We start from the raw sequence: 20343 nt of genomic DNA, 5'->3' as shown, positions 1-20343 counted from the left end.
TCCCCTGTTCATCTTCCGACAGAGTGTAAATGTAAAGCAGAGGGCCTGCGAAATAATTCAAAGGCAATGGACCAGGGACATGGTTACAAATCTCTGCCACTGGCACTGTGACTTATGCAGGCAGTTTGTCACACATGAGCCAGGTGACCTCTGTGACATAACGGAGAAAAATATCGCCCCAGATCAAAAGATGAGATTCAGAGCGCTCCAAGGAACCCCGGAGCGCCCGGAGCGCGCGCCGCCCCGGCATTTCCTCTCCTCCCAGTGCTGTTTGGCCCCGTTGCTCACGCTCAAAGCACTCGCTTTTCCTCTCGCCTTTTCTGAAAGCTTTCCTGCAATGCCAACGCCAAGGCTTGTTTCCTTCAAAAGTCCCTCCTTTCTTAAAACAGAGATAATCGAATGCAAATTTTCAGTAAAAGGTGGCAAAATTCTACTCAGTAGGAAAATTAACGTGAGAAATCGGAGTGAATGAGTCACTTTTGCAAACTAACGTGTCCAGTAATTTCTGAAATGCTAGGTAATATTAGTGCTGTGTAGGACATGCGTGTTCTGTATCTAGTGAGAATCCTACAGGTCTGAAATATGTATTAGGGTTCCACTGTCATGATGGCTGAAATGAGAATGTAGTTTGTATTGAAAATGATGTAATGCCCCCACATAACACAACATCTGTATTGATTCACATTTTACAGAGATATACTGCAGGACCAGGGAGCAGTCACTTCAAATGAAGCTTAATCAGATTGATTTCTTAAAATCTTGGACTCATTATTCAGGCCACGTACCGCAGGCGAAGTTTCTCAGCTGTTTTGTACATTTGGGACTTCTCTGCTGGATGCAGACAAAAGAACTGGGCCTAATACAGCATTTCCCCTATCACTCCCCATAACGTAATGGTATGTCTGGCATGGRCATTTAATTCCGTATATTTCATAAATWAAAAAAAAAAAAAAAAAAAAAGAAAACCACTGCCAGAGTATTCCCTGCATGATGATGAAAGGAGAAATACCACCCTAGCCAGATCAGCCCAGTTTAACCCATTAGTAGATAGAAAAACGCACATATGCAGCACGCTATCACAAGCGTACAGCACATGCTCTGAGTAGCTAAGGTGCATTCTTATCACAAGCTGACTTGGAAAATTGGGCACAGATTTCAAGCTTTTAAGCAAAGTCATCAGACAGGATAGCTGTTCCACCACTAAAGTATTTCTAAATTCACTAAATCTAAAAATATAAAGTTCAACAACGGTTGGCACTTGCAGTTAGATTTTGCAGCAGTTAAAAAGAAATGCAAAGCAGAAGGACATTCCATGCCTCGCATTGACTGAAGTCTGACATGGAGTACTAGACTAGTCTGTGGCTGGACGCTGCAATAGCAAATGCAAAAATATTTTGGCAGAAGGATTCTTGTGAAGTGTTACTAAATGCCTCTGCAAAAAAAAAACCCCTATTTTATAGTCATAAAATCTTTTACTCTTATTTGGGCTCTATTGCTACATATAGTTTGTCCTTCTGTTCTRTGTTGCTAAAGGTCTGTGAAGGATACAACAATCAGCAAATGTAAGTGAGTTTTGCCAATGATTTCAGTGAACTCTGCTTCAGATCTCAAATGTTTTCATTCTTAAAAATACCCTGAGCATTACTTTTTGATGTAGAATTGAGGTGGTATTTCCAAGAATCCAGGCAGTCCTATCTTTACCTCTCATTGAGATGCCTGTTGAATATAGTCATATGTCTCTGGGTCTGATTTCACCTAGGCTTTCCGCATCCAGTCCTTTGTTAAATATATTYGAGGTAGCCTTGAAAGATTAATATTTAATTTAAAGAGCACCTTGACTAATCCATTGCCTTTTACAGTAACCATGATCTTGTGCATCTGCTTTTGTAATATTCAGGAACCTTTGAAATCAAGGCTAGACATCGTATACTTTTTTAATTGAGAATTTTTCTCATTTGAGTGTTGATCAGTTCTGAATGCCCCAATGGCCCATTTGAATTTCCAAAGCACAAGGAGTCTACTTTAGAAATCTACAAATGACTATTACACAAATAAAATAGATTAGGACTCTTACCATACAGACTCAGCAAACTTGGACCATTTTGTCCCATTTACCTCCTGTGCATTTGCCTTTTGTGGAAATAACAGCTGCTGAGCATCAACTGCTTTACTCAAATTCTACAGAATTTAACTCTTCTTTTTTAATATAATGTAATGCCTCATCTTTAGGAAGGAGCTTTAAACTTATTTGGCTGATGTGCTGCACAGACGCTACATGCCCAGCTAATTATATTTTTGGCTGCTTACACCTCTGTGATTCAGTCACTTAAAACAAAAGAAAATGAGGAGTATATAAAAAAAAAAAAAAAGACAAAAAATAATTTGTTGCATGAATCATTCCTTACATTCTTTTCCAGCTACAAACAATTTCTGTTGGGAAAAGTGCCACGTAGTATCGACAGTGACAACAACTTGTATTGTCCGATGAACATCTGTTTCCGACTCCCACACTGATACTGCAAGTTGGGTACTTCGGAGTTAGTCTTCACTGGCTGCCCGACCACAGAGGAACTGGAAATTACCGGTACGTTCAGCTTGTATTATTGGAACACAGGAAAACTTTATCATCGTGCTGGGAAGCTGTGTATCTTTTGCAATATTGGAGGGAGGGTTATGTTAGCACAGAAAGCCACATGCAATAGTTCTTATGGGGAAAGAGTGGCTCCTGTTCACTGTGTCCCTCGGTACATGTGGATATACAAGCCAGGGTGCAAAATCTCAAAATACAGCAATATTTCTGTTTTCACGATGCAAACTGCAATTCAGCGTGTGTTGCAGCATCTGGCCCTAGAGAATCTTGGTCTCTTGAAGAAAGATCTTTTCTAATTCACGTTAATTGCACCAGGATATTATGTTAGCGTTGATTAAAAAAATAGTCCTTGCTGGGTAGCTGATTTTATTACTATTTAAAAAAAAAAATGAAGACAACCCTAAGAAATATTTTCATAAGCAAATGAGTTGTGTTAGAATGATGAGTGTTATTTTGTTCTCAGTTAGGACAACATTTGTTGCTCAGCCTGGAGTAATAGGTCAAGTTCCACTTTAACAGGGAAGGGAAGAAATAATGATACATTCTCCATGGGCAATCTGTGCCACTTTGATAATGCTCCTACACCTGATCTGTAAATACACCAGCCACTGCTGTGATAAACCACTAAAAACCATCCTCTTTTAYACAGAGAGAGGGAGAGACTCCATGGAAACTCTTATTAATGTCAGTTGGAGTTGTCAACATGTAAGGGAATTAAAGGCAAATTATGTGGAGCTCCCACTGAAGTCAAGAGGAGAAGGTATGTCTTGAAGGAGATGAATGCAAATGATAAATACATATTGTTCAAGGGAGCAAGTCRTGTCAAGGGTGAACTACTTGTTCACAGGAGTGGCTAAAATGTCAGTGAATTTCATTCTTACTAAAGAGCAAGCATTGTCCTTGACCCTATTATCAGAAGAAGAACCTATCTTGTGAATGACAGGTCTAAACTAAAGTAAAATAATTGCCATTCCTACTTAAAGTTGTTATTATTAATAATAATAATTTACCATATCTCCCAATAATTTACCGATCTCCCTGTCTTTTCTTCWTATCTAGTCAGAAGGAACATCAGTGGTTGTGGAGTGATTAAAAGAAGCAGAGACTATTTTAGACCCTGGTGACCTGGGCAGAACCATGGCATTAGTTCTGGCTTCTACTTGCCTGCTASATAACTTGCACACCACCTAATTTAGCTTAATCCTTCCCAACACCCTTTCTCCCACATCCTTTCCTAATGTAGTGGTTGTGATGCCCTAAAACTAGTGCCTGAGCAAGCTGTAGGAGGATGAGAGATTTTTGTGCAATTGCCTCCTATTAGTCTCCCTGTTTGATTGTTTGTTTGTTTATCTATCTATTTATTTATTTATTTATTTATATATATATTTATTTTTGTTATCTGAGAGAGAGATAGCAGAGTCTGAATTAAAAATATCATTGCACCTTATTTGTAATTATGGAGCTCTAGCAATAGCCAGATGAAAAGATCACCAGCCTGTCAGACCCATCCGCTCTGAGCTCTCTTCTTAGAAATTTCTGCCACCTTTCCATGTCAAACCCAGAGCATCATTTCCCAAAAGGGTGCACATAGATTTTAAGAGTGTCACTAAAACACAGTGGCTTTTGTAGGAGATTTGTCTGTGGGGTTGGACACTGGTTGGTGCCTACAGACAGCTGCAATTACTACCCTAAGTAGTGACTGTGGCGATAATGTTATTCCTGGGGAACAGAGAAAGGAAAAGAAGAGGAAATATATTGAACAAAAAGGGAATTTAGAAATAACACATAGCAAATACAACTGGAATAAAACACTTGACACAGGCAGCTTTACAAATTAAAACAGGAAACTGGAAGAAACTTGAGTGAAACTGGAAATACACTATTGAAGACTTAACTTGCACTTATTCAGACAAAACTCTCATTGACTTCAGCAAATCTTGCTTCCAAAAGCGAGTGTAAGACTGGGACCATAATCRCAACTCGACTTGCACTGAAAATCACTAAATGCAGGACTGACTTGTTCAGCTCGCTGTTGTAGCAGAGCAAGTGGTGGTAGGTTCCCTAGTTCCTTGTACAGGGAATTGTGGCCATAGCATGGAGATGAGGACGGGTCCCAGCAGACTGTGGCACTTTTCTCCTCAACCCTCCAAGATGGATGAGCTGGACAAGGACCATGGCAAGTTACTTCTGGAGAAAGGGGGGAGCTGGTGTCAGATGCAGCGCCAGGAGGCACTGCCCAGGCTCGTTACTCAGGACGAGTTTCGAGCCTGTGGTGGGTGTTCCCCAAGTGACAAGGAGGCAACACACGGCGCCGGCTCTAACGCCAGAGCCGGGATACAATCCTTCGTCACATCCAGTGTCAGCTAGTCAGGATGATGCTTCCTGTATACAGCAAACATGCCAGTAAAAGAATTTCCTTGGCATATGGACAACATGGAAATGTCCTTTTAAAAATCAGTTAGTACCAGCAGAACTCATGAGCTAGCTGGAACCGTTTCCTATGCTATGGAAAGAACACTTAAATAAGGTTAACCAAGACACTTCACCCCCCCAGCCTCCCGCCTCCCCATCTATTTCTGGCTGTCTTCTTTTGTTCACCCTTGCTAATTATAGTGGCCTTGCTTATGTGATATTTATAGCCTTAAAAGACTTGCCTGACTTTCAGAACACTTTATTCATGTATATTTCCTGTGTTTATTGTTGCCCTAACTAATTTTTTAAATCAAATTTACGCGATCCAAGATTTTATTTAGCAACAAATATCAAAGTAACTTTTCTTTCAACAAATGCAAGGGCTCKCTTTAGATTTAACAAACCTTTTTCTAATTCTGAATTTCTGAAGACAGATTTTAGGTCCTTCTTGTGTCCAGATGATGAGTATGTCAGAAAAACTCCAGAGTTAGACAGGATGAAGTTTCTTTTTTTGCACCACAACATGGTTATTTGCTATCTTATTTCACTAATTGATTGTGCTCTTTCTTTTGGTCTGTTATGAAGATTGAGGTGATTCTCAGATACCATTAAATATTTCTTTATGTGYTACATCGCACTGACATTTACCTAATCATCTATAATTAACATCTGATCGGTATAGGGGTGGAAGAAAGGTRTCGAGGATTTCCATGCGGAATTAGAGCCTCACTTTGGTACCATGTCTTCCCTCACAGTTTTCCCTAATTCCCTCTTGAACTTTGTCTTTCTGGAAATGAAGTGTATTTGGGGGGAAAAATCCCACATGTGTTTTTTATCTCAGCCACAAGCAGTTGGATTTGGGAGCAGCGATGAGGCAAAGCGTGAGAAGGATTAGCGGCTCATGCTTTAATGGAGAAACATCAGCAGTGCAATGACCGCCAGCGAGGAGGCGGCGCCCGCCCCGCTGCTTCCCTCAGGGCTGCCCTGTGTCCCCTCTGTGCATGTCCCACTGTCACCATCCCTGTCCTGAGTGGCCATTTCACCCTCCTGTCCCCTCCGTTTGTGTGTGGCCCTGAGGGATCTTCTTGCCCTCCCCACCCCTCCACGTGCATCCCTAGGAGGCCATGCTCTCCCCCGCCATCCCCTCCATGTGCGTGCAATGGCAGCCATTTTGTCCATCTGTCCCCTCCATGAAGGACCCTGTGCCACCCTCCCACCTTCCTTTTGCACAGCAGAACTAGTCCCTATACAGGGAGTGGAAATTGGCCTCAGACAGGCCAACATGAGGCTTGGAAGCAGATGTTACAGATTTGTTTCTCAGCTTTGCCCACTAACGGCCCCAACAGTCACCACCTGACCCAACACCCCCTGCCCGGCCATATTAAGGCCAAGGCAGTGGCTGTTTCCGACTCTGTTGTGCTTCCTGGCCTTGCTGAACAGCCCCGCCACCACCAGTGGTGATTTTGGTGGTCRCCAGCCCTGGGCAGCTCCCTGTGGAAGTGGTGGCAGGAGCATTGATCCCAGTCTGCTTCCATGGTGCCCAGGAAGAGCCTTGGCCCTCACGGTCTCGCCAGGCAGTGAGAGTGTTCGGTAACGCAAAGCTCTCCGTGTCTACTGGGTGAAGGGTGTCCAGGCAGTAGGTGAAGTTCACTTCAACGTGAATTTTATGTCCCCAGYGTGAAATTACCTCTTGTTTGTGTTTGTGAACTGGATGGCAGAGATTCAAATGCTCATAAGTTGGGGTTGTGAAATGGAGCAAACTCTAACTACTTCAATACAGGAGCAAAAAATGTATTTTAAGTATATGGCCAGGTTGTTGTGTTCTATAGAACAATACTTTCCTGGCAGTAGGTTGATACTATTTTAAATGGCCAAAAGTCTGTACGTTCATGTGTACTGGTCAAAGATCGGATGTACAGAGTGAGTCTGAAAAAAGTTTAGGTGCAATCTGCTTCTCAATTTTACTCTCTCTTTCTATCTAAAGCTTGATTTTGTATCCCATTTTTAACATTGGATGTGGAAAAGACCTAGCAAGTCCTCTACTAAATTTCTTTATATACAGCTGGATRCTGCATCCAAGCTGTTTTGAGTGATCTTACAAATTATAGCATGTTTTGGAAGACTTTAGCTTTATGCTTTTACTCCAATAACGRAGCCTGCAAGTGACTTCAATAGGGCTCTGATCTCATTCTAACTATAAATGTTCTTAAGGGCAACAGGTTAATAGAGAAACATCCTTAAATCTAAACAGCGCTTGCAGATTTATCAAGGCAGGTRTTCGCTGTTGCTAGGAACCATCCCATGCAAACAAGAATGTTGTACAGGTATTGCGTAGAAGCACTGGATGTGAAGGAAACAAATGCCAAAGAATGAGGAACCATGTGTTTTTTCCAGCAGTAAGATTTACTGCCCGGTTGTTAAGAAATGTCATAATTCATGTGGGCAAAAATGGCACTTCTGTGTGTGTGTGTGATCCAGAAACTTAAAAAATGGAGTCCYTTGCAGGTGAAGAGCTTTGATTAGAATGAGAGATGACTTTTCTATGTGATATCAGGAAATAATATGTCTATATTTTACAAGAGATTATAGTTCTTTAATTTTTAGTCTTTAAACCTCTCCCCTTTGTTTGGGAAAAAGATTGATTCCTCCTAGCAAAAAAATAACTGTTAAAAACAGTGGTCTGGGAATACCRTAGAGCTGATCAGTCACTGTTGTCTAGTTTCTTTTCCAATTTTGCAGTCCATGTTTGAGTTCACCTTAATATCACTTTGAACTGGCACCAGCATGCAATGTCTAAAGAGCAATCTTTCCCTCTGCAACTCAGCAGTGTGAGATGCATGTGGTCGCATCACACATGTAATGCTAAAAGTACTTTTTTTTTTTTTGTGCTTTTAATTGGCTGCCTACACTTTGAAGAAGAGACTAGACTGTAAATGTTGAGCTTCTCGTTTGCCTCCAGCTTGCTCAAATCCTGCCTAGTTCAGAAGCAACTAAACACTGTTATCCCGTTGTGATACTCTTGGAAAGCTGAGTGTATTTGCTATAGGGAACTGGTGATTCCAAAATCCACTTGAGGGGAAAAGTGGCCACCTTTCCAAAAAACACCCACAGGGAACACAAGTGATTKGTCTTGGCACGATGCTGAGCATCAAACATTAGACAGAGAAGTGTCRCTGCCTCCCCTTTTCTGTTGTCCCCATCTGTAAACTAAAATACCCTGGTTTGAAACAAATGGATGCAGAAAAGCTTTTTTTTATTGTTTTKTTTTTTTTTTTCCTCCTTACCCATAGAAAAAGTGGCCCTGCACTAAAACTGAACAAACTGTTTGAAAAAGTAGCAAAATGACACGGTCCCTTCCAACCACAGCCATTCTGTGATTCTGTGACATGCCCATATGCTAAAATATTGCATTTAGGCATAGGCTTGGTAGGGAGGAGAGCAAGAGAAGATCATGAAGCTAATAATAAAATGTTTACAACGTTAAGACGGGTGGAGGGTATAATCTGAAGCTTCGTTAATCACTGGTTTCTCTGCTGAGAGTTCTCTTTCTGTAACAATAATTTTAGTGGGGTTTTTGTTTGCTTACTTTGTTTTTTGCTACCTCTTCTCTCCCTGCTTCCCACCCTCTAAAAAAGAACTCCCAACATATTTCCTGCTCTTTATAATGCAAGGTAGCTTAATTTAATTAATGTTCTTAAAGCAATAGTTATTTGCTTATGTCATTTTAAAATACTTTAGTGTTTGAGAGAATGGTGTAATTTTTTTTTTCTCTCCAGATCAAATATATTTAAACTAGACCAAAAAACAGTAGTTATACAAGACAGCATATTAACCAGTGTGAACAGTGATACTAAGGACACTCCTAAACCTGTTTATGACAACTTCCCTGACTGAAAGAACACGGCAAAAATTTCATCAGCTCTGTTAGTTACATTTCCTGTCCTGATAAATGCATGCTACAAAGTCCAAAGCACTTCAGGTTATTAAATTGCCTTTGATTACTTAAGCCTAAATAATATATCAACCTTTTATCACCCCAAGGAAGACCTTTTAAAGGTATTCTACTATTAGTATTTTTTTTCTTTCAGAAGTAGATTTTTTTTTCCTAATCTGTATTAATTAATGCAGTTCAACTGGATTTTTGTACTGCAATTCTTTGTGTGTTTTTTTGTTGATCATTTTTTGATATTTGATTGCAGAGACTTTGAATTTGAAAATTCAATTTTACAGGTAGCGACTTCGCTTACTATATCCAGCTTAATGCATTTTATAGGTAAAATACAGACTCCATCAGTATAGTTGACCCTACTCTCACTAAATTTGCACTGTTKTAAGAAACAGTTTTAAATTCTATTAATATAATTTAATATAGTTTTCTGTATGAGCTCCCTTTAGTTTATAGGGAATCTGTTGTGATGTATGATAGAAGTTGTCTTTGAAGGGCATTTTACCCCTAAAGTGAGTGTGGCCTAATCTGTACTTATTGGGAGCAGTCTCTCCCAGAAATGATGCAGTGTGACATCAGTGAATGGCCCGAATCAATGTGCAACCTCAGTGCATAGCTTTAGGATGAGCTGCTTTAACGTGGGATATGCGCCTCTTCCTGCAATCATTCACTAAATGGGCTTGTGCTCATGTAGTACTTTGACCCGTGACATCCTCGCTAAAATAGCCAAATAAGTTCAGGTAATACATTCGGTGACTCACGAGCCCTTTAGTTAGTGCCTTCTTTGTAGTTACCAACATGCAGTTGGTTTTCTGATCCTTAGCCAGGAGGGAGCAACCTCAGRGCTCTTCTCCGGTGCAGGTTCTCTTGTCTTCCTGCTCCGGACAGGGAATGCTTCCCTTTATGGATTGAGGAATACTTAACTCTGGAAGTAGCTGTTGGCTTTTCTCTGCTGTGAGCTGATGAGGAAAGACGGGTCTGGTGGCGCTGTCTGYGTCTTTTCTTGGGCCAGGAAACCTTTGAACCTGAGAAACTCTTGCAATATTTTCTTTTTAGCTTTGTACGAAGACCTTTTCACCTGACTAGGACAGCTGGCTACAAATCTAGCATCYCCAGGGCATTCCTGAATTTTGGTAGTTGAGGATAAGATGGATATAATCTTACTTTCATATTTACTGAGCTTTCAGCAACTCCAGAATAGCAAACAGGCAGCTTTGCTATTACTATTATCAGGGGTCTACTAGGAGGTAATCTCTGTATTCTTCTTTCATGTATATAAAGAAATATATAGAACATTTCTCAATATGAATAAGTGAGTAATATGTAATGTCAAAAGCAGAATTACTGACGTTCCTACAAAATATCCTAAATTTCAAAGGCAGATATGTATGTTTGAGATAATGGGCAGCTACTAAAATCAAGGTAACCAGACTGCAGCTGATATTGTTTCGTTATGATTATTTTGCCTCATAAATATTTCCATTCATTTCTGAAGTCCAATCTGGAGGAGCAAGGATCTGCTCATTAGCTCAATGTGAGTCTTAATGAATTATATATTTTGAAAATGATATATAATTTTGAATTATGCAAAATGAGCTGTAGTTAGTTCCACACAGTCAATGTTTTTCCTTTGTTTGTGCTAACATGTGTAATAGGTCCAGAAAGGTGTTGGCAATTTGGTAGAACAACATGTGAGAAAATGGTGATAATGCGTGAACAGATAAACTCATGGATTAAAGTTTCAAAATGTGTTTGTTATCATTTTAGAACACTTAAAATTGTCAGCCATAGTGGAAGAAAAAGAGAAAAGTTTAAAAATATTATTCACTGTTTTTTTTTTAATCATCTCTCATCACTAAGATAAATATAACCTAACCCACTGGCAGGCCAGGCAGCATTTTTTCTTCGTGCTGCCCTCCTTTCCAGTCCTTCTCAAACCATTCTAGCTACAGATCCCTACRTGTAGGAGAGAAGAAACTGTTTCTCCTATTTTATGACTGAAGAGAGAAATGAAATGTGTGAGAATATTTTTAGAAGTAATATGTAAGAAAGATTTAGCATGAAGTGAATGGGTACAGTGAAGCTTTTGCAAACATGCCGGTCAGTAACTTGCACCTAGTTGTTCAAGGAATGACCTACAATGACAGAATCCTTGTGCCTTTCCTACAAAGCATCTTTATATGCACTTCTGTTGTTTTTCAAGATTTTAATCTTGGGGATCTTCTAGAGCACCCATCTCATCTGGGAGAGACCTCAGAATCAGTCTTTAAGCTTAGACAGTTAGGAATAATGGGAAAATGTCTTTGAAAACCAATACGTATGTCTCAGCTATGTASAGATAGTACACCTAGTTCTCTCTTTCTCACAACTGCCTTTTCCTTTATGTCTATATTCAAAATCTCTGCCATATTCTAAGGTCCTGTTTTTCCCCCACCAAAGGTTCTACGCTCTGTGAAGGATCCAGAGAGCTGCTTTTGCTGCCTTGACCGAGAGGAGCTGACACCATGGACTGACAAAAGATGGTTGTGCCCAGGAAAGGTATGGAAACCTCACATTTCCTTAATTCTGGTTTTCTCCTCTCAAATCAAATCAAGATTGTGTTCTCAGATCCTTTAGTGCTGAGGCCTCCTTTGCTGTTGACAATATAAGGTCTGATCTGAACAAGTTTTGACCTTCCCAGATTCTTTTGAAGAACTTAATATTGTTGTTTAATATGTTCCCTAAATACTAGATGCAGATAGATTTTGATAGATTTCCAAGTCTGTTGATATTCCAAGTCTGTAGATGAAGATGATGATTAAGATGAAACAAATGCCTCTTGGAAACGTATGTGGAAAGAGAATAGTTCACTAGACAAATTCTGTATACCGTGAATTTCCACAACATAAAAACATTTCCAGAAGTCTGTATATGCAGAGAATTACATGTATACTTCCAGAGCCTGGAGATGTTGCTCAGTACTTCTGAATGTTTATATCTGAGATGTCTGTACTAGTAAAAATATATGTTGAACAATATCAATATCAATAATAGAAGGTGAAAACTCTCTCTTAAACTATTCCCAACAGAGCATTTAGCATGCTTGTGAACTCTGCCTCCAAAAAGTGAACGTTGCTTAAATATTTTTGTGTTATCACTTTAATCACAGCTGGCATTTTAAGGAAGATCGTGATAAGTTAAAAATTCTTACATTAAATATCTTGCTTCACGATTTGTAGTGATTTTTCACAGGATTACTTGCCGGCTAAAGTATTGTCCAGTGTTTAGGTAAAAGAACCTGGTCCCTATTCGTTAGGATATGGTTTCTTGGATTTTTTTTTGTTTGCAATTTTAATCTTTAAGTTATTTAAAATGGGGAGCGTGGGTTACTATGAAATCATAAACAACTTACAAAGCAAACAAARATGTGATAATCTTTTCCTCCCTTTAATGTCTTTTTCCCCTCGGCGTAAACTTCCTCCTTTCTTTTTCTGTATGTGGGCTGAGTTCTTAATGATTCCCGCACCCGTCACCAGGCACAATCCGAGAGAAGCTCGAGTTGTATGTGCAGCACAATGAATGTTACCTTGCTTTTCCTGTAATCAGGCTTTATTACACATTTCTTGGTATCGTTATGGTTGTGACAGAAATGCCTTTGTGGCAGGCACCCTGSCTAGAGCTCTTTAAAGGAGGTCTTGCTTCTGTGCTCTCTATTTCCATGTATTTCCCGTGAAATCCTGTGGCAGTTAATCTGTTTGGACACCATCTTTCCCTTAGGTAGACARGAGTCAGCAAGAAGTTACGGATGGTCACAAGACTTTACACAGAGTTCGGCAGAAAAAGGCTGTAGCAAAATCATCTCAGGGCAGCGTGGGGAGATTCAGTAAAGAGCAATATAATAGGGAAAATCTGATGCGATTTGAATTAATTAGGCAGATTTTTTTGAGGCAAAAATGTTTTTAAATCAGTCCAGAGCTAATTTCTGTATCAAGAGAGTGGCCAACCACAGTAGTCTCTCTCTATTATTTAATCCTAAATTCCTGGCTTAATACTKCTGTGTCAGACATGTCCACACCAGACAGTAAAATTGCCCTAATGAATAACCTGAGAAATTTCTGTGGGGGGATTTCTGGCCACCAGTGACCTGTGCTTCTGGGTTCAGTGAGTGGCCCAGCTCTCCAGCGCTCCAATGAGGAACAGCCCAAACTGCAGCCAGCATAGATGAAGGAAATCCCTAGTGTATCAATGGTCATGAGAACCAAAGGGAGTCCCTGAGGTCTTCTCCTTGCTTTCTCCTCTGMCTATACGTGGCTTGGGATTCAGCATTTTTGGTTAAATGCTTGTGCACGCGTCCACTAGTATTCTGCTGGGAATGTCAATATCACAAATATGGGTTTATATAGGAAATATACACAGACAAACGTTGGGTTGATACCTCTGTTACTTGGGATAACAGAATAAGTGTGTGACTACTGTGCAAAACGGTGTAACGAGCCTGCTAAGAACTCAGAATAGCAGCCTGCCAGTGAGGAGCAAAATTCATGTTAGGCCCTGTGGAAGTTAATAACAGTTGTGATAAATAATAAAATACAAAAGAGCTGAACTGAAGCTTGAATCTCTTTGATACAGCTTTATAACCACCTCAGATGGAAAACAGCCAAAAGTTTCTCCTCATAGCCTACCTACATGAAACCAAATAAATTAAGCATGAGATGCATAGTTAAAAAAAAAAAAAACTCAACCATACTTTTTGCTTAAAATACAACATCACAGCAAATGTAATATTTTTCTTGATAGAGGGAGAACGTAAGGTTGTTACCTACCTTAAGTTCTCTAAAAAAGATGCTACTCCTCGCCCACTCGACGATGGAGAAGAGGGTTTGGTCGGCCATTTTGCACATGAGCCCAAACGTGTTGAGCTTCTCGTGCTTGCTTCTGTTGGCTTGCTCTTGCTGCAGGTAGGCCATGATCTTCGCTTGGACCTGCGGCTCGTCGGGCTCGCACTTCAGCAGTTCCAAGATGAGGTGGGGGATGCTTGCCGGCGAGCTCGTTTGGTAGCTATCCATGTAAGAGTAGCCCATGATGGACTCTGGGGAGCTGGTGTAAGGGTCGGGGTACTCGGACTTGATGGCGCGGCTTGGGAAGTGCCCGTAGGTTTGGTAGCCTTGCAAGCTGCCGTGGGGCGGCATGGTCATGCTGATCGGGGAGGTCACGAAGGGGCTTCTGTCATAGTCTGTGGGAGGCAAGGCAGTGTGGTTCAGAGGTAGGCCTTTGGAGGCAGAATGGATGTTCTGGATTGCCGAGGATATCGTCAAGTCGGTGGGCATCGCTTGGATCACCTGAGTCATGGCTTCCAGCTTAAGTCCGTTCGCTCGGATGAGGGCTTTCTTCTGCTGCTTCAGGGCTCGGTCTCTCTTGTACATTGGTCCAAACTTGTTCCGCCCGCCGCGCATTCGGTCGGCTCGCACGGCTGTCAGGGCACAGGAGGGAGCAAAGCAAAATTACAGCTTGGGAAACGAGCATTCCTGAGCAGAACATATATATATATATATATATATATATTTTTTTTTTTTACTTTTCCATGTTTTCCTAATGTGTTTCCTTTATTTTTAAAATTCAAAATAGCACTTCTACTCCTAGAGAAAAAGGTTCGTTTTGATTTAACAAACATAGGCTTTCTTTGGTGTTTTTAAGTACCACAGGTTTATTACTAGTGTAGAAGGACGGCTGTTTACATTGACTAGGATGCAGTGGCAAACACGATGGTTGGCTACAGGAATTTCACATCTGCCATGGGATCGTGTTGAGATCTCAATGTTTGATTTTATGTCAAACTAATATATTGTTAAGAAACAAGGGCTGATGTCCAGAATTTGCCTGAGAGGTATCCAGCGGACCACACTGGCTCATTTTTATCATTCCATAACTGCCTTCCACCGCAGCAAAACATCTGAAACTTAAATTGTGAAACATTTGGTAGTCACAAAGGTGAATATGCTTTTCTTGGCAAAAAGGAAATATTTCCTTTGGATGGCTCTGCTCAGGTTGGTGCAGGAAGCTTGGGAAGTTCCTGGTTAGGTGACCGGCTACAGAAACGTTCAGCTGCAGTTGGAAGGCGCCCAGGGGCGGCTGTCAGCTTGCTGCCTTCCCCACGCGAGGTGGGAGCGACCCAGAAACTATTGCCACTGCTCTGGCTTGCAATATCCCTGGAATTAGAAATAATTAAAACAAATCCACCTCAACAGCTGTCTTGGGAGTCATAGTGGTGGCCCCTGTCACAGCAGAGCCTGTCACCGTGGCGTGTAGCTAATGGGCCAGTGCGTAGCTCTTAGCAAGCCCACCTTGCCCCATGGCAATTAGATTGAAAGAGGAACCTTTGACAGCCTGGTGACATGTTGAGACTGCTGAGATTGCTGGAGGTTAAGTTCTTGAGCTTTTTATCTTAGGGATTAGTATAACATTAAAAATTTATTATGAATGCTAGGTACCCGTTATACTGCACATTATCATAAGGACTTTATCGTTTAATGATTTTTTTTTGGTCCACGTTAATTTATGAATTAGACATTATATATATCACTATCAGGGAAATACACATATAAGTGTCAAAAACATTTACAATCATGAAATCTTGTGTTCTTTCAATTTGCTAGCTAGGTAAGGGAAGTTGTACAGATGTGGCAGAAGACGGATAACATTTTTTTGAGTATCTTTAAAACTACAAATACTTTACCTACATTTGTAGTAAAAAAATGTTGCTAATATTGCTGCTTATGTTTTTGAGCAAAGAGCAAGGCGAAAAATATCAACAAACTGTTAAATATTGATGCTAAAAGTAATTACATTTAAATCAACATACATAGTATCCTTTCAAGTATTCTACAGTTCAAAACTGTAAGCCAGATTCTTTTGGCAAATACTTTTTATAATGGTTATAGAAATTAAAGGTGAACTGTGGGTATCAAAGAAATGCAAAAATTGGTCCTCTCTCATTGTTAGTAATCGAGAGGAGTTAAAAGTAGAACACACATGTATTCTAACCTGTGTTCTTAATCTCAGCAATGAGAAAAGGATTCCAAATGTCTTTATTTGAATTTGGAAGAATGTGCAGGAATTCAGGATGCTCGGAGTGGTGGATCAGTGCTAGCTGAGTCTTGTGGACAATTAGGATAGCGCTGAATTCGCCAAACAGCAGAAGGCTGATCTGGTGGTTTAAATTCAGGTATATCAACAGATTTCCTTGCCAGACTCAAGTGAGTGGCCCTTCTCCTTCATGGTCAGGTTTTGGCCCAGTTCTTCCTAGCTAAGTGAATGCCATTTCAGTCCAATCATARGAATAAGGAATGTAGATTTCTGATCTACAGTCCTTAGTYGAGCAATAATGCCATTTGCTGTGAAATCTGAGTGATATCAAAGTTAGAAYGCATTATGTTTAACCAGTATGATTCTTACATTTTACTGATATTTTGTCAGCTGTTTGCCACAAAGGGAATGGTCCTTTTCTCATTGTCCCTTGTATAGAAGGGAGCACAGTAGAATCAAAAATAGACTTGAAAATGCCTAGTTCTGAGGACTTAAAATCTCTCAGATGTAATATCGGGAAAATAAGGGTCAAAACTTTAGACATCAATTTGGTTCCTTAATCCCAAAGGCAAGTCAGTGTGAGGAAAACTCGCATTTTATCTGGTTTTGTTTATATGTCTTCTTTGGCTTATTGTCAGAAGAACATTAAGAAAAAAATCCCTTAATTAAGTAGAAATTAAATCAGATCACTGCATGACAAAAACCTGCATTTAATTACAGCTACTTTTTTTTTCTAATTTGGACACTAAGATATTTTGCATTTAATCTAAATTAAGTCTTATTAAAAAGATACAAAACTAACTTCCATGCTGGCTAGATCTCTTAATGCACAAACTCTAAATTATTGAAAATATTACATATACACATGTGTAAAATTGGCTTGTGATTTTGACTAGTCTTTAGTGATTTACCTCTTAAGAGAATTTTTTGAAAAGCAACAGTAAACATACCTGAAGTCATCTTTTACCACAATAGCAAAGTCATAAATATGTAGCAAATTTGTATAAAATTGTATATATCATATAATAACATACATAAACCTATTGCATATTCAGAAATTAACCTGTTGGATAGTTGATAATCTCAGGAAGACTATGGCTCTTACCTTCTAATTTCATTCCAACACTTAGACACTTTTGAAACCGACAGTAAGGGCATCGTTTCCTCTGTGTTTTGTCAATCTGGCAGTTCTGGTTTTCTATACACGTGTACCTTTTGTTGTTCTGCACTGTTCGCTTAAAGAAACCCTGTGAGGGAGACACAAAAATTGGCCTGTTTAACAGTGGGCTTCGGCGTTTGGATTCATGCAAATCACTGTCAAATATCTCCCTGACAGCACTTAAGTAATTACAAAGTTACAGAGTTTATTTTAAATTACAGTGGGCTGTACCCAGGGGAAAACTTCCAGGCTCTGGAAGTTTTCTCATATTAATGCTGTGTTTTATAGCCTTAGGTCCAGCCTTGGTAAGATTGGCTCAAGTCTCCCATGTTCTGCTACTCCCGTAGCAGCAGCAGCAGCAGCAGCAGAAATAGCAAAGCTGACCAGTTCCTCCCTTTAATAATTGTAAAATGAGAGCAAAGTGTTTCTGTTAAAGTAACTTTATGTGGGATAAGTGGGAATGATGCTGCAAAGAAAATGGAAATACAGAACACCTCTGGCTACTCTATGTCTTCTTGGTGCATGCTAGAGGCTTAGTAACTGCTTGTTAGTCACTTCTCGTTATTTTTTTCATGAAAATATCACATGCAAAGTTATTTTTTTTCCAGGCACTAAATATTTTAAATTCCGTTTTTCTGACAAAGGTGTTTCCTTTGCATTACTTAGACCATCAAAGGATTTTTTTCATCGTAAGTTATTTGGCAGATGCCATAAATTTATCTGCGTGTCACTATTGTACTTCAGCATTTAAATAGTTATGAATTTCCCTTCCAATATGATAAGCTGCATTTGTGAATATTTGGGTCTCAAAATGAGCAATAATTTAAAAGAACTCGTGCGTTAGTCACTGGATTGGTTTGTCATGCATATATAGTTTGTATGGGGAAAAACTGCAAAGTCACCACGGGCACAGGAACGTGCAGCCTGATACGGATGGAGGAAAAATCTCCCGCGGAAACCTGCAGGAGATTTTGCAAAGCTCATCTGTATCACTGATGGTTTTTCACTTTGTGCTGCAGAAACAGAATGTGGACAAGCCAGCAAAGATCGACATTTGGGATAGTTAAGAACGGAGGCTGTTCCCTAACTACAGCACTTTGCAACAGCGAAATAGTTCAAAGCAGTGACAAAGCTCCCRTGCAAAATGCCATGTACAAATGCGACTGCTCTCCAAGTGACTCCCAAAAACTAAAGYCTTTGGGGAGGCTAATTTTACAAGTAAACGTAACAACAAACAGATCAGAAACAAGTTAAATTATTGCACATCTCTGCTTTCYCGAGTCTCCTTTTTTGTTCGGTTTCTATTGGAAACTTTCCTGGCCGTGCCCTGCCCGTAGGAAGGAAGGGAACAGAACCTTGCAGCTCTCACAGGTGAGCAGCCCGTAGTGGTAGCCGGACACCTTGTCGCCGCAGACGGGACACAGCTCCTCCAGGTCCTCGTCGTAGGAGTAATTCACCATTTTAAACTGAGACACTGCAAGAGGCAGACACAGCGCGTGMGATTAGGGCTTAGCGTGGAGAACTCAAATTTCCTGCGGCTATTCTGAGCTAGAAGGGGGGAAAAAAACTTAAATATACGGCTGGAAAATGAAGAGAAAGTTTTATTTTTCCAAACGCGGCTTGCGCTGAGACGTGCGGCTCCTCCTCAGCGGCGAACCCGCGGGACGCTTAACGAGCGGACAAACCCCGGCAGCTTTACGGCTTTATGCGCGTACTATTTATTTTTCCCGAGCGCTGTTAACCCAGCCCTTCAGTTTACGGAGTCRCAAACTGCGTGAATTCGTTTAGGTGCGCGGGCGCTGCGGGACGGGCGCGGGCGCCTCGAGGGCAGCGCGCACGGCGGCGCTTGGCTGCCCGCAAAGTTTTCCTGTCGCCAGCAGCCCGCACGCAGCGACCCGCGGCCGCGTTTCCCGCAGAAACGCCGCGCTCGGCGCCGCTTCCTTCCCTTTTCCCGCCGTCCCGAGGCGCGCGGGGAGGACGCTCCGCGCCGGGATGCGGGAGCGCCGCGCGCGGCCGCTCCCGTGGGAACTTTCCCGCTCCTACCTTGCATGTTTTCAGGCATCTGCCCCTGCTCCCCATTCGCACGGGCGAGTCCCAGCGCCTCCGTCTCCACTTTGGGCAGCATGACAGGGCGGCCGCGGGCCGGGCTGGCCGCGCCGGGGCCCTCGGCGACACCAGCACCTGCACACGGCAGCACAGATTTAGCCGGAGCGAGGGCAACTCGGCGGCCTCTTCCTCCTCCTCCTCCTCCTCCTCCTGCTCTGCCGTCCCTGTGCTCCAAGGCGCAGCGGGAGCGCCGGGTGGCCGCGGCTGCGCTGGCCGCGCTGCGGGCGGCGGCGAGCGGAGGAGGAGGAGGAGGAAGGGCCGGGAGGAAGGCGGCGCGGGGCTCAGCGCGGCGGCAGCGCGGCGCCCCGCTCCATGCTCGGCAGCGCTCTGCGCCGCCGCCGCCGCTCCGCGGGCTTCCCACCGCCGGCCCCCTCCTCCCCGCGCCCTCCTCCTCCTCCTCCTCCTCCACCCCCTTCTCCTCTTCCTCCTCCTCCTCCCGCTGCGAGTGCGGAGGCAACGAGCCGGGACCTCCAGCCCCGCGGGGAGGCGCTCGGGGGGCTCCGGCCGAGGGGGGCAGCGGGGCCGGGGCGAGGGCAGCCGCCCCCACGCACCCCCCTGCCGAGCTGCCCCCCCACGCACTGCGGGCACCGGGACTTGGGCACGCGGGGCCCTGCGCGAACGTGCGCGGGGCCCGCGCATCCCGAGCCACGGGCTGGGGCAGCGCGTACTACAAATGATACCTGGTCCCTCGTGGCTACGTTTAATTTAACATGGAGTTCCAGCTCTCCCGATCGCCTTGAGCAACCTTAATTACCCTTTCTTCTAATCTCTCCTCCATTCCTCGCTAAGTTCTCCAAACTTTTTTTTTTCTTTTTCTCTCTCTCTCTTTTTTTTTTTTTTTTAATGTGATTTCTCTCCTGAGTTTGCCTGCCTTGTTCTGACTTTGCCTGAAGGTCTTGATTGACGCGTGTAATTATAATTATAAAAGATGATGGCTCGGGGAGCCTCCAGCAGCCTTGATTAGTACAAGGAGCAAGACCTGGAATATTTTATACGTCCCAATGTAAATGTATGTACATTTACATTAAAAAACACTGTCTATTTTTTTTTTAAATAATCTGAGGCATC

General features: G+C 42.1%; 1 protein-coding gene and 1 long non-coding RNA gene across 3 annotated transcripts in view; one reads left to right on the top strand and one right to left on the bottom strand.

Annotated features, from left to right (window-relative positions):
* The window catches only part of NR5A2 (nuclear receptor subfamily 5 group A member 2), a 71843-nt gene that overhangs the window by 46979 nt on the left and 4521 nt on the right, over positions 1–20343 (bottom strand). The window contains exons 2-5 of one of the 2 annotated variants that reach the window (XM_026043867.1): positions 19213–19350; positions 18525–18643; positions 17116–17257; positions 13751–14397 (exon numbers count right to left, since the gene is read on the bottom strand). In XM_026043867.1, the coding sequence (XP_025899652.1) occupies positions 13751–14397; positions 17116–17257; positions 18525–18643; positions 19213–19350 (1046 nt within the window). The remainder of the gene's footprint in view (positions 1–13750; positions 14398–17115; positions 17258–18524; positions 18644–19212; positions 19351–20343) is intronic. The other variant, XM_026043868.1, reaches the window with a different exon arrangement.
* LOC112951217 lies at positions 6419–18761 on the top strand. The gene is made up of 4 exons (XR_003250155.1): positions 6419–6592; positions 11388–11486; positions 13886–13981; positions 18189–18761. It is a non-coding gene; the product is annotated as an uncharacterized LOC112951217 (long non-coding RNA).

The sequence above is a fragment of the Nothoprocta perdicaria genome, unplaced genomic scaffold, assembly GCF_003342845.1.
Source record: "Nothoprocta perdicaria isolate Ctin4 unplaced genomic scaffold, notPer1 scaffold_34, whole genome shotgun sequence".
Lineage (NCBI taxonomy): Eukaryota > Metazoa > Chordata > Aves > Tinamiformes > Tinamidae > Nothoprocta > Nothoprocta perdicaria.
The sequence above is the reverse complement of the archived record's forward strand: the minus strand, read 5'-3'. Positions and strand labels throughout refer to the sequence as shown.